An 11,941-nucleotide genomic window follows, 5' to 3' on the forward strand; every position below is an offset into this window, starting at 1 on the left:
TCTCAGATTTTTTTTCTCATATGGACCATTTTGGCTTCAGTTGGTAGCAAGGAATACCACCCTCTCCCCCCGCCCGTTTATTATTTTATTATATAATTTATTATATATTTCGCCGATTTTACAAACGATTCCATTCCTTCCAGCGACCTAAAGCTTTTATATTCTGTGAGGTTGCGACTGAAGCTGTTTGTTTAAAAACCCGTCAGTAATTAGTTAACTTACATTAAATTATATTACGTTACATAATATTAATTTAGCACACGCTGTTATCCAGAGCGACTTCCGGCGCAAAAGAGCAGAAGTGTATCCATTCGAGTTGAATGAGCAACAGTGTCAGATCAGGCTAACAACACTCCCAGACCAGTGAGTGTACACATGTCAGTGTAGACCAGACCAATTCTTTGTATTCGCTATCAAATTGAAACTAACCAGGGCAAATGCCAATAACAACAGTAACAACAAATAATGGACAATAAGGGACAAAAATTGTACTATTTTTGGGGATCTTGAAAATATGTTCTGTTCCTTTACAATTAACTCATAAAAAGCACTGCATTAAAATAATCTTAATGTAAACTGTTTACTGAGTAACTGCAGAAAAATAGCAGCAATCCAATGAATAACACAAGTAGAGAAAAGTCAAATTCTTTATTGTAACAAAAGATTCCCCACTACCCCCCCCCCCCCCAGAACAAAATTATGCTAATTTTTTCCCCAAAAAGCTGCTTTAACAAGTATATTAAGGATCACACATGAGTACATCCACAATAAAATCTCTTTACATTTTTTCTGCACACTTGCATTATTCAAATGTGATGCGAAAGCTCTTCTCCTGCTCCTTGCGCCGGTTATCACAGAGCTTGGACACCTCCTCTACACGTCTCTGCAGAAGTACTGGGAACAGGACAGGACAGGTTACTCTTACAGTGGGGACACATTACATTACACTTCTGCTCAGCATACACCCTTACCCACAGCGACCCAAAGATGATATTTTTACCATACCCGTTTCTACAGCTGACTATTGGCTAAGGCAATTCCAGTTTAGTGCCCAATGGTATAACAGCAGTGGCCCATCTGGGAATCAAACTGTCAGCTTTTGGGTTATAAGCCCAGCTTCTTACCACTACATCACACTGCTGCTCATAGAGAAGTTTATGGCCTTGCTTTGATGGATGCTGGAATCAATTTAAGCTTGAGATAACCACCCACAAAATCATGTGTGCTTAGGTATGATCCATGAGCACAAGCATTCCCAAAGGCTGACAGAGGTCATTCTAACAGTGGCAAGGAGAGGTGATGCCAGCAGTATTGAAGCATAGTTACTACACTGAATCTGCTGCTTTCAGCATCTCAACTCAATTAAGAAAGCAGCGGATCCCCCTTTGTTATTCAACTCATTTTTGTTCACCACCAAATCCTGTCCTAAAACACTTCACAATCTCACAGCTACACACGTCACCTAAAAGGTGAAATCTATCCATATACTCACATGAATTTTGGTCTATCCACTGCAGGGAGTCCATGTGAGCATTCAGAATCTTGCAGATCTGCTGGAGCTGTAAGAATAGTGAAAGAATGATTGGTTCCATTGTGATTCCCACCAGGGCTTATAGTTTCCCCTATGTACTATCTTCTCTGCAGTCCTTTAGTGTCTCACTGTCCTCTCATGCCAATTTCCCACCCCTATTCCTCAAAGCTCCTCCCTCCCCATTCACACCAGGCCCAGAGGGTTTGGCCACCATCTGCCACTCCCCCACGGCAGTCCGGGCCGTACCGGGTCGCTGGTGTCTGCCGACCCGCTGGATGTGTTGAGGTGCTCGATGATCTCCTTCAAATCCTGGGACATCCTCTTCAGCTGGGCGTCCACGTTCTCTGCCAGCTTGTACCTGCAGGGTGAGGGGTGAGATCTGTCTGTGAGCAGGATTCAGATCTTATCCACAATGCAGCCCCATTGTTCAAGGGGCTGAACACGCAGAGCGAACAAATACTGCCCAGACAGGGCACCTTATATCTCTGTTGTCAACTGGGATTTGTTTCCAGATATAAACCACACATGTGAATTAAATCTAAGGTAACCCAGCAAAGATGACTGAGAATCCAACACTATTTCCCTTATTTCTGATGTTTCTCAACAGGGCTGGTTTTACGGGTGTGCTGAAGTGGGCACTGCCAGTCCAAATTTTGAAGAGGAAATATATGATTTTATACACAGTAACCCCACAGTAAAGCTGTATTTACACAAAACACTGCATATTAGACTGTATAGCATGAATGAATGAAACACTATTTCCATGAACAAGAAAAAATTCTGCTACAATTAATTTGCCCACCCAACACCTTTCACTGCCTCCCCAGTAGGAGCAGTCTAAAAGCGGGCCTGTTCCTCAGCACCATCTGTGATGCGCCCAGACTCCCTCACACAACGGGGGAAACCTACGTCCTCTCCCGCTCCTCATCTGCGTTCTGCATGTAGATGGTTCCACTCTGCTCCTTCACCGACTCCTCAAGAGGAGACAGCAGATCTTCCAGCTCCTTCTGCTGGGACAGGATGAAGTCCAGCTCCTGGTCCAGCCTGTCAGGGAGGGTTCAAATACAAACCTGTTGTTATAATCACACGCCGGCACAGGCTTGACGCTATGATTCATATATAGTCCACGTCCTAAAATCCACTATTCACCTCCTCAGTATCAAACTATCAACAATACTCCTACTCCACAACTGAGGGTAATAACTAGCACAAAGTGAACATATAGCACTTAAATTACATGAGGTGTAAAAACTCCAGCCTGTACCTTCTCTGGTCCAGCTTCACCTTCTCCATCTCTCTGTGTAAAGATGTAATCTAAGGAGAAACATAAACATACTTTGAAATACTCTATATGAGTTTGAGTTCACTTCAACAAGAGAAAGTTCAGCATAAAGCCAGCAGCAGTGAGGGTGGCAGTGGCAGTGAGTCCTCCATCCCCGATACTGGTGACACAGTAACCGAAAGGTCCTACCTTTTCACCGTTCTCCACAAGCATGCGGTCCCAGGCGTTGACCTGTGTGGCCTGCTGGAGGAAGTGCCTCTCCTGGTCCTCCAGCTCCAGACTCCACTTGTTGATGAGCGCCTCCAGCTGGGCATACGACATCACCGGAGGCGCACTATAAAGGGGGCACAGGGCAGAGGTCAGGATTTCAAACTGATCCCCCAGGTCTCGCAGAGTGTCAGGGGCAGACTCAGACTGCACCTAACGAAAGAGTCAGCTGCAGCAGGGAGGAGGGAGAGGAGAGCTAGGGGTGGAGGTGTGATTATGTGTGATGGCAGCACCGAGATCATGTGTTGCTGACGGAGCTGGCCAGGGTCATACCTGGCAGCGGCAGCAGTGGTAGAGGTGGCCGTTCCTGTGATGGGGGCTGTGGTGCCGGTGGCAGTGGGACCTGCAGGCTTCGTGCCCAGAGCAAAAGCTGTGGCAGTACCAGTGGTGGCAGCAGCTAGAACAACAATCAAATGATCATCATTGTTGTGTGCAGGACTAACAACATTACTGTATATATTAGCTTACTACACGTCCGTAACCACCTAACATCGAATACATTATCCACTTCAGATTGAGCAGGTTACAAGACCAGTACGATAACCAATGATTATTCAGCAGGCAAACTGCTTTGGGAGAAAATGAATGAATGCTCAGTTCGGTTCAGTTCTTACTACATGACCACATGTGCTCTTTCTGCCCTGGCTCACGCATCGTCTTCCATCAGAAGACCAATACCTCTTCTGTTAATGCAGAAGAATAGGCAGATACTATGTGACTCCTTTATTTCAGTCTTCCAACACTGAGGACATCCAGAACAAGCAATAATTATTTTTGATCATGATCCTTGAAAGCAGCCTGTTTTTAATGCTTCATTTTCATGCTATAAGTGTGTCAAAACATGCAAATCATCATCTCGTAAAGGTCGCTGTCCAGAGATGATGTGTCTGAACGTCAACTTGGCAGGCCAGCAGCAGTTGCCGCGGATAGTGCAGTTCTTTTGACATTCCTAAGCAGGAATGTCCCAGCATGTACCTGTTGTGGCCGTGCTGGTAGTGGCGGCTCCCAGGGGCTTGAGCATGAAGCCCAGGGCCCCGCCGCCGGCTGAGGTGGTCGCGGGGGCTGCAGCTGTTGTAGCTGCTCCCACTGTGGGGCACAGGAGAGGGGTATGAACAGGGCAGTTGTGCAGTACAGCACGTGGTCCTCCACTCTCTCCAGGTTTAGAAATGGATTCTCTTTCACTGCTGCATTCCTTTTTACCACTGAAGATCACATCTACCCACCACAACCAAAACAGTGAATCGTATAACCATATAACACAATGTTTTTTCTATATGAATATGAGCCATCTATTGCTGAAAGAAACCCTTCTAACGTGGCTGCCCAAATATGGGTAACCACTCACCAAATTTGTAAATTAGTGATTTCCCAACCCATTCTCTGTGTGTGTGTGTTTGTGTGTGTGTATAAGTGTGTGTAGGTTTGTGTGTGTAACACTCACGTGTGAAACCTGTAGCTGCCGTTGATGCAGCAGTTGCTGCCGCAGGGGCTGTGAAGAGTGAAGAGGCTGCAGCAGGGACAGCCTGGCTAGGTGGGGCTGTGGTGGCAGGGGCTGGAGTGGCTGGGTGACAGAGAGAATAAGAGGACCAATCAGAAAGAGAGAACCTCTGGGATCGTTGCTGTGACAGCCAAGGTAACAGGACCCCAGCATCAGAACAAGGCATTTTACTCACCTTAACTAATGAATATTTACTAAGCCATGACATACTGATGACATAGACCCGGGTTCTTTTAACCCGAAAGGTTACGTTTTTGGGTTTTTTGGCCTATAATAAAGTTTACACTGTTATAATTTATGGGCAAGAACCTGTATATTGTTTACAAACAAACTCAGCACCAGAATGTTGACCAAAACAAGATACAACACGGTTATAATACCACTGAAGCCCACTGACTTCAACCTCAACTAATATAACAAGCCACTGTTCCTGGTACCTGCCTGTGTTTTACAGAATTTACTAGGAACACACTATGGATTCTGCCCCCTTCTGACAAAATATGGCAAATCTGAAAGATCTCCTGAAAATACCTGCAGGTTTGATGCCGAAGGAGAACCCTGCCCCCTGTGTGGTGGCCCCTGGGGCAGCTGCAGTGGTTGAGGCTGGGGTCACAGCACTCAAAGTGAGACCTGTGAAGATGGACAAAGCAGACAACACTGAAATTGTGCCCACTAAGGCTGACAGCATTTACATTTACAATGCTGTCAGTTTAATTTGACCATTACCATTTTCCATTCAGGTTTTATCATTTACTCATGGAATCCAATCAGAACATTAACATGTTTCCTTGATAGTAAATCCAGTCAACTTAAGAACAAACTGAACTATGATATTTAAAAATGACACATCATGCTAAACACCTAAGAGAGGATCTGCCTAAACATGGGTCAAAAGCCAGTCTTCCAAATATGACATCAGACCTTTCAGTGCAGGCACCATAGCTTACAAAAAGCCACTTGTGAGACCACAGAATGGATGCATGTCCTGCATCGTAGGCTTGTGAACCTGTGGATTCACCTGTGGACTGGCCCCCCAAGGTGAGGGTAGCAGTGGGCTGTGCAGGGGCGGCAGCGGTGCTCGTCCCAAAAGAGAACCCGCCCCCGGCTGCGGACGTGGGGGCCGCTGTGGTGATGGCGGCGGTCTGGACCTTGGCTCCAAAACTGAATCCCCCTGATGCCTGTGAAGCAGGGGCTCCACCCAGGGTGAACCCCGCGGTCGCTGCTCCCGCTGCAGGCTGGGCCTGGATCTGTGCTGTGGCCGTCCCTAGCGTGCCGCCTGTGCCAAAGGTGAACCCCCCACCCGCGGGGGCCATGGTGGTCTGTGTGCCGAGCGCCCCCCCGAGGGAGAACCCTGTCCCCGACGAAGGGGTCGCGGTGCCCAGCGTCAGCCCTGTTGAGGCAGGCTGCGAGGTTGCTGGTGTGTTCAAGCTGAGCTTTGAAGCAGTATTCCTGCAGGATGAAATCAAAATTAATTAATATTAATTTTATTTATATTTAAATTAATAGGATTAATCAAAATCTGCAGTCTGTTCAATACAGACACAGTTACGGATATGTTTTCTGTCAGTAAACAGATGGACACGGTCTCTACAATAATGTACACTCACCCGAAGGAGAAACCACCCCCAGAGGCGCTGGTTTGAGCTGTGTTGCCGAAGCTGAAGCCCCCCGTGTTGCCAGTGTTGCCCTGGGCAGGCCCTGAGAAGAGTCCCGAGGTCTGATTAGCAGCAGCGGGGGGCTGAGCTTGGTTGGGGGTTCCGAAGGTGAAGCCGCTCCCAGCAGAAGAAGTGCTGCTGGATATCCCAAAGCCAGAAGCTGGGGCGGCCCCTGCCGTGGTCTTTGGCGTACCAAAGTTAAATCCGCCGGGGGCACCGAAATTAAAGCCACTCATCCTGCTCGCTTCCTGGACAGAGCATGACAAGGAGCGAGAAAAGGTCTGTTACCTGAAATCAAACACTCTTCATCACAATCCACCATCCATGATCCTACCCGCACTTGAATACTAAGTGACCTTTCTTACCAAACTAATGAGCCATTTATAAAAACGTTAGTGAGTTTTAAAAATTATCCAAGTTACATAACTAGATAGGAGTTTCAAGCTCCTACGGTATCTTGCTGGTTAGCTAACTAGCTAGCGAAACTGCTAGCCAGTAAGCTGTCAAGTTTGCTACCTAGCTAGATTCCTATAAATATGTCAGCGCTTTACTTTTCATATTTGTATCTAAACAATATAAATATACGTCAACCAACTCTGTAGCAAGCTACTTACACACTAACTGTCTATTAAAACAGCACCGTTTGGACTAGTCTTGTGAGGACTAAACGTGCGCCACACCACAGAAAGACAGGGCAAGTAAGCAAGCTAAATTCCAAGACTCAGCTTGTAATACGGAAGTATTGTGAATACAAACAATGGCCTTACTTCAAATTACCTAGCTAACTAATGCAACAATAACTTACAGAACTTTCACTTGATCTTCAAAACCAGAGATAGAGCGTATCTCCTGAAAATTAGCGGCAACGCTGTCACTCAAGCGTCACACATTGCAAAAGGACCCAAATAGGTAGCTACATCAATGCCGGTCACAAACGAACTCTTAGTACGCATGTGTGGGGAAAAAGTGTAAAAGGTGGGAGGACACTTATAAGATATTTTCTCAAAGTTATGCTGCTGCATTGACCATCGTACTGTTTCACAAGTAGATTTTGTTATTCAATAATTAAAATAACTGAACTTCAACCACAAAAAACAGCTTGTTTGAACAGATAGCTTTCTATATCTAATGAAAACGGAATCGCCGTCAGCGTTGCCAGGTTTCTTCCAAACCCTCATTCAGAGAGATTCCCTCGCAGGCTTTCCTTTTGTATGGCCATGTATAACCATTAGGTCTGGTTAAATCCTAGGCACGCGCAGTTATCAACAACTGACCATATCTGAATGGAAGTTATCAATGGTCACCAGCCACACACAGAAAATCACTTTTAATTTTGTTCTTCTTAAATGCTGGAATCTCGAGAATCTTTGGCTCTGAAACTGCACTGAACCACTTATGTGTATAGATAACTGTCCGAGCTTTCTCTGCAAATGATCTGTATTTTGTAAGTAAGGGACAATGGACCAAATTCATGGAAAAATATTAGGACAGGGCTTATACTGTAAAATGACCATATTGTGAAATACTAAAGCAAATGAAACACATACTTGTGCACTTTAAAGCTTCAGTGGGAAGTATAAAGCCATTTCCTCTCATTAAAACCCCGGTGACTTGGAAAGCTCAACAATCTGGCAACCACCGTAACCCTGGTAACCAAAGCGTTTCAGCCGAGCAGTCATCCACAGAAGTCACAAGCAACGCACTTGCGTTTTCTCAAACATTCATTGCTAGTTATATTCTAAAAGAAAGAAAGAAAGAAACAAGAGACAGAGAAAGGGGAGTCGTCGCTAATTTCTCATCAGAAAAGTTGAATCAACATTAGCAAAGACAGACTGGCAGGTCATTTGCAGACGATGGATAGATTGTCTTCAATAGATTCTCTGCAAGCGTTATCTGCTCTGCTGTCTCCGCCGGACGGAGATGATGATGAGGACTGCACGGTAACTTCATGTCCCATCCTATTAACATACCAGTTTGGTATAACTGCGTTCATATTGTATAACTAACATTACACCTAGCCTTACGTTCGCTAACGTTACCTACGTTAGTTCTACCTAGCTAATTACACATTATAACGCTTATGTGCATTCCCATTTCAGTTCGCGACAGCAGCTGCCAGGATGGGCCCTGGACACATTGGCCCTACAAAATCAGAAAGTAAAGCGGGTAAGTGAATGGTGTTGTTTGTCATCTCCTAAAAGTGGTATGCACGCCACAACAACAACATTTCTTTATTCTGGTCCTGGGTTCGTTCTAATGTCTTTTTTAAAAAGCAGTTGAATACTTACCAATATTTTACGTCTACCCACATTTACTTTGCTCAAAGTTTTGTGTTAAAGTGGTTCGTTTGTGCCAGTAAAATTATTATTTTTTCAGCATAGTCTTGTTACCGTCCAACTCTTACATTTCAAGTCGATGTCTAAATGAAAGAGTACCTATAACATTAGATATCTGTTGTATTTTTCAAGGCTGGAAATAATTTAATTGAATAACCACTTACACTCATCCAATTAAAGGGAGTAGCAATTTGTATTATGTAGTTGTTCAAGGTGTACAAATAATCAGTAATAGTTACTTGTGTCCTTTTTCCTGCACAAATACCCTTACAGCTACACATTTGTTTCACAGTTAACAACAAATACCTGGTGAATGATGTTATACCCAGCTCAATGTTCACTTATCAACTCAATCAAACCTACATGATCAGGTTGGTTCAGCTGGGGCAACAACAAGCATACTGTGTGCACTGCCAAAGCTGACATGCACTAAGCACTAAAACGCAGTTGGAATAAGCTCAGATTCTAGCTTTCTTACCCAGAGTGGTTTACAAAGCCACTTTGGCAAGATAAAATTAAGTTGTTAACATTGTTGTAAAACAGACTAGCGCTCAGCTATACATGCATATTGTATTCTGCCCCATTATGCAAATTCTGTTCACGTCATGTTGCAAGAAAGCTGATTAGAATTTGTTAAAACTATGGGTTTGTGTACAGATATGGCACATGACATATTCTTTAACAGACCTTCACCAGCCATGTTGATATCCTGCAGTCATTATTGCTTGTGTTCTCAGCCACATCAGCCTATATGAAGAACAACAGCAAAAACATCTGGAGTGAAGAGGAGGTGGCAGAAGGTGCGCAGTTTGATGACATCACCGATCCGCGGCCACAACCTGAGTATGTGCATAGTGGTGAAGTATAAAATAGACCTCAGGATCCTGATAAGCTATTCGTTACACTTATAACTCTCTGAGAGAAAAATACTTCCTAGTATCAGCATGAAACTTGCCTTTAAAAAATGTATAGACAAAAAAGTCTCTTGATTCTCTTTTCATGACTTACAGTATGTTTGGTACCTGAAAACATGTATGTATGATATATTTGCACACAATACATATGCAGAGTGTACATTTTATAATGTGACTGTGTGTGCATTTGTGCAGATATGAAATTGTGCTGAAGCAGAGAGTGGGGACGGAAGACATCTTCTTAGGCATGACCAGAAAAGACCCCTCTTCCATGTGTTGTGAATGCATAGTGGTAAGTATGGTCTCTGCACACTGTCCTCAGAACCCCTCCATCGCACTAATGTCCTCATCGTGCTGTTGTGGCATTACAGAAACACAGTAATGTAACGGGCAATATGGTCCTCTTCAGGTGAAAATTAAACTTCCCGGAACAAAGGTGGCTGAAGTCATCCTAGATGTCAAAGAGAAGTTCCTTGATCTGAGAACACAGAAATAGTAAGAACATGTTCATCCTCTCTCTATTTACCCGTCCTACTGTTTCAACCCCCTCTATGTTGAGTGTGCGTCCTCAACTGTCCAGTTGTTTTAGTTCTACTCTCCATGCACATTTGACTGTCCTTCAGGATGTCACAGCATGTCTCACATCTCCCTCTCTTTCACCCACAGTAAGCTGGGCCTGCACCTTCCCCATCCCGTGCACAGCCAGGAAGGAAAGGCCCAGTTCATTTCTGAGAAGGAGGAGCTGGAGGTGACGCTGCCCATGAACCGCCCACTGGACTGCATCAACTTGGCCTGAGAGAAAGAAAAGGGAGGGGAGACGCAGAGACAGAGAGCAGGAGGGGAAAGCTGCGGCTCGGCTGAACTGCTCGTCGCTCCAAACCTGCGCCTCGGCAACAGTGAGGCTCCTCACACCCTGAGACCGAGAACACAGACGACACGCTTACATTAGGAGGTTCAGATATAGACCCTTCCTGTCGCTCTTTGTGGCTGGGGCTGGAGAGGAGGTCAGTGAGCAGCAGGTGACATAGGGATGCCCTTTGCTTCTGTCTAGAGAAATATCCTTGTTCAGGCTGCCGTTTGTTGAACATGATTGAATCAAGCACATAGCTTTATTTGGTAACTCTTGAAGATCCCAGATTACTGACTTCAATGAAATCCTCTGTATGGAACAGGGAACCAGAATGCATCAGCGTTATATTCAGTTTCAGCTAATTCACATTTTTCTGTATACTGTTTGCAACTTGATGCTGGAAGTGTCACTCAGTGTCTCTGTACAAGTGCCTTCAATAAAAGAGAATCAAAACAATTTAATACGAGGCTGTTACTAATTTGGTATGAAGGGATTCTTCAGACATGTTTTCGTTAATATGTTCCCTCTCTAAAAAATAATGCATATGATTCAATGAAACTTGATTAGTAGGCATGAGACGATACTTGTAGCTCAGGAGACAATACATTTCGCTAAAGCGAAACATGTTTTGTTTTCTTTATCTTTTAATTTTTTTTCAGGTATCAAACCTCTAGCCGTTAATGATGTAGGCTACCAGGGGTTTGAGTGCCATATCGCTTTTATAAAACGAATCCGTTATTGGTTGAATTCTGCTTGGCTACTTTCAATGAGAACAGAGCCTAGCAATAACAAATTGAACATGTATTGGCTACATAAAACTGCCAATGAATGTAGTACCTACTACATTCCACTAGCTAGCCAGTGAACAAGCTACCTAACAAGCTTTGTTTATGTATTATTCAGTAGAGTTCACTGGCATACTAACAGAACTACCTGCATCTTGAAAGAGATCGTAATCATCATTTTTGGCACTGTAACTTATTTCTTACTGATGTGGATTGTGGTATAGCAGTGAATTTTGTCATAACTGAAAGGCACATTGACCAATAGGAACAATAGGATCCAACTAATCGTACTATATAGTACCTTTTGCCACTGCTGAGTCCTGATGGACAGAACAAGTAAAGCAAGTGAAAATTCCATTTTCCAGGGCCACAAAACATTTCAAAACAGCCATATCCCATCTCACGCCTATTCAGTTAATTGGTCTAAGCCCTGAAATAGTTAAGAGAAAAGTAATTAATTCTGTTTACTTAGGTTAAGTAGCAATTGGGCTAATTAATTTGAACAGGGATATTAATGAGCAGTAGAAGGCTGAAGATATACCTTTGGTTATCTTTTGGCAGTTCAAGCACTGTGCAAACAGGAGATACCAAGATCAGAATACAATTACCAGCAGGATGAAATCTTGCTAATGAGGAGCTCAACTGGAATGAACATGACAGTGCCCCTAGGACCCTGTGGACCCTGCAAATGGTTGTGTGCAGTTGCTCAGAGTTGCGTAATTACTATTCCAAAACATGAAAAAATGTCTCTCTCAAGCATACAGTATAATTAATAAAGGAAGTAAAAAAAAACTATACTTGTGCACTAATAAAATGAGATGTG

The 11,941-nt window shown here is 44.1% G+C and overlaps 2 protein-coding genes across 2 annotated transcripts; one reads left to right on the forward strand and one right to left on the reverse strand.

Annotated features, from left to right (window-relative positions):
- Window positions 1-716: 716 nt before the first annotated feature.
- nup62l (nucleoporin 62 like) lies at window positions 717-7,112 on the reverse strand. The gene is made up of 13 exons (XM_036524960.1): window positions 7,039-7,112; window positions 6,186-6,481; window positions 5,597-6,027; window positions 5,110-5,208; window positions 4,522-4,641; window positions 4,056-4,166; window positions 3,354-3,477; window positions 3,003-3,147; window positions 2,796-2,845; window positions 2,441-2,575; window positions 1,778-1,889; window positions 1,493-1,559; window positions 717-894 (listed from the first exon to the last, which is right to left on the reverse strand). Exons 2-13 carry the CDS (start codon window positions 6,467-6,469, stop codon window positions 803-805), a joined length of 1,770 nt encoding a protein of 589 aa, XP_036380853.1. The 5' UTR covers window positions 6,470-6,481; window positions 7,039-7,112; the 3' UTR covers window positions 717-802.
- Window positions 7,113-8,056: 944 nt separating this feature from the next.
- On the forward strand, window positions 8,057-10,408 carry dnaaf6 (dynein axonemal assembly factor 6). The gene is made up of 6 exons (XM_036523045.1): window positions 8,057-8,173; window positions 8,333-8,399; window positions 9,307-9,412; window positions 9,679-9,775; window positions 9,893-9,978; window positions 10,150-10,408. The coding sequence occupies exons 1-6, from the start codon at window positions 8,087-8,089 to the stop codon at window positions 10,277-10,279; spliced, it is 573 nt and encodes a 190-aa protein (XP_036378938.1). The 5' UTR covers window positions 8,057-8,086; the 3' UTR covers window positions 10,280-10,408.
- The last annotated feature ends 1,533 nt before the right edge of the window (window positions 10,409-11,941 follow it).

Source organism: Megalops cyprinoides, chromosome 3 (genome assembly GCF_013368585.1).
Source record: "Megalops cyprinoides isolate fMegCyp1 chromosome 3, fMegCyp1.pri, whole genome shotgun sequence".
Lineage (NCBI taxonomy): Eukaryota > Metazoa > Chordata > Actinopteri > Elopiformes > Megalopidae > Megalops > Megalops cyprinoides.

Coding starts and splice junctions, on each gene's coding strand:
- dnaaf6 (XM_036523045.1), top strand. CDS start 8,087: ATGGATAGATTGTCTTCAATAGATTCTCTGCAAGCGTTATCTGCTCTG. Junction 8,400..9,306: donor AAAATCAGAAAGTAAAGCGG/GTAAGTGAATGG, acceptor TTGTGTTCTCAG/CCACATCAGCCTATATGAAG. Junction 9,413..9,678: donor GATCCGCGGCCACAACCTGA/GTATGTGCATAG, acceptor GCATTTGTGCAG/ATATGAAATTGTGCTGAAGC.
- nup62l (XM_036524960.1), bottom strand. CDS start 6,469: ATGAGTGGCTTTAATTTCGGTGCCCCCGGCGGATTTAACTTTGGTACG. Junction 3,478..4,055: donor TACCAGCACGGCCACAACAG/GTACATGCTGGG, acceptor TTGTTGTTCTAG/CTGCTGCCACCACTGGTACT. Junction 2,576..2,795: donor GTGAAGCTGGACCAGAGAAG/GTACAGGCTGGA, acceptor CCTCCCTGACAG/GCTGGACCAGGAGCTGGACT.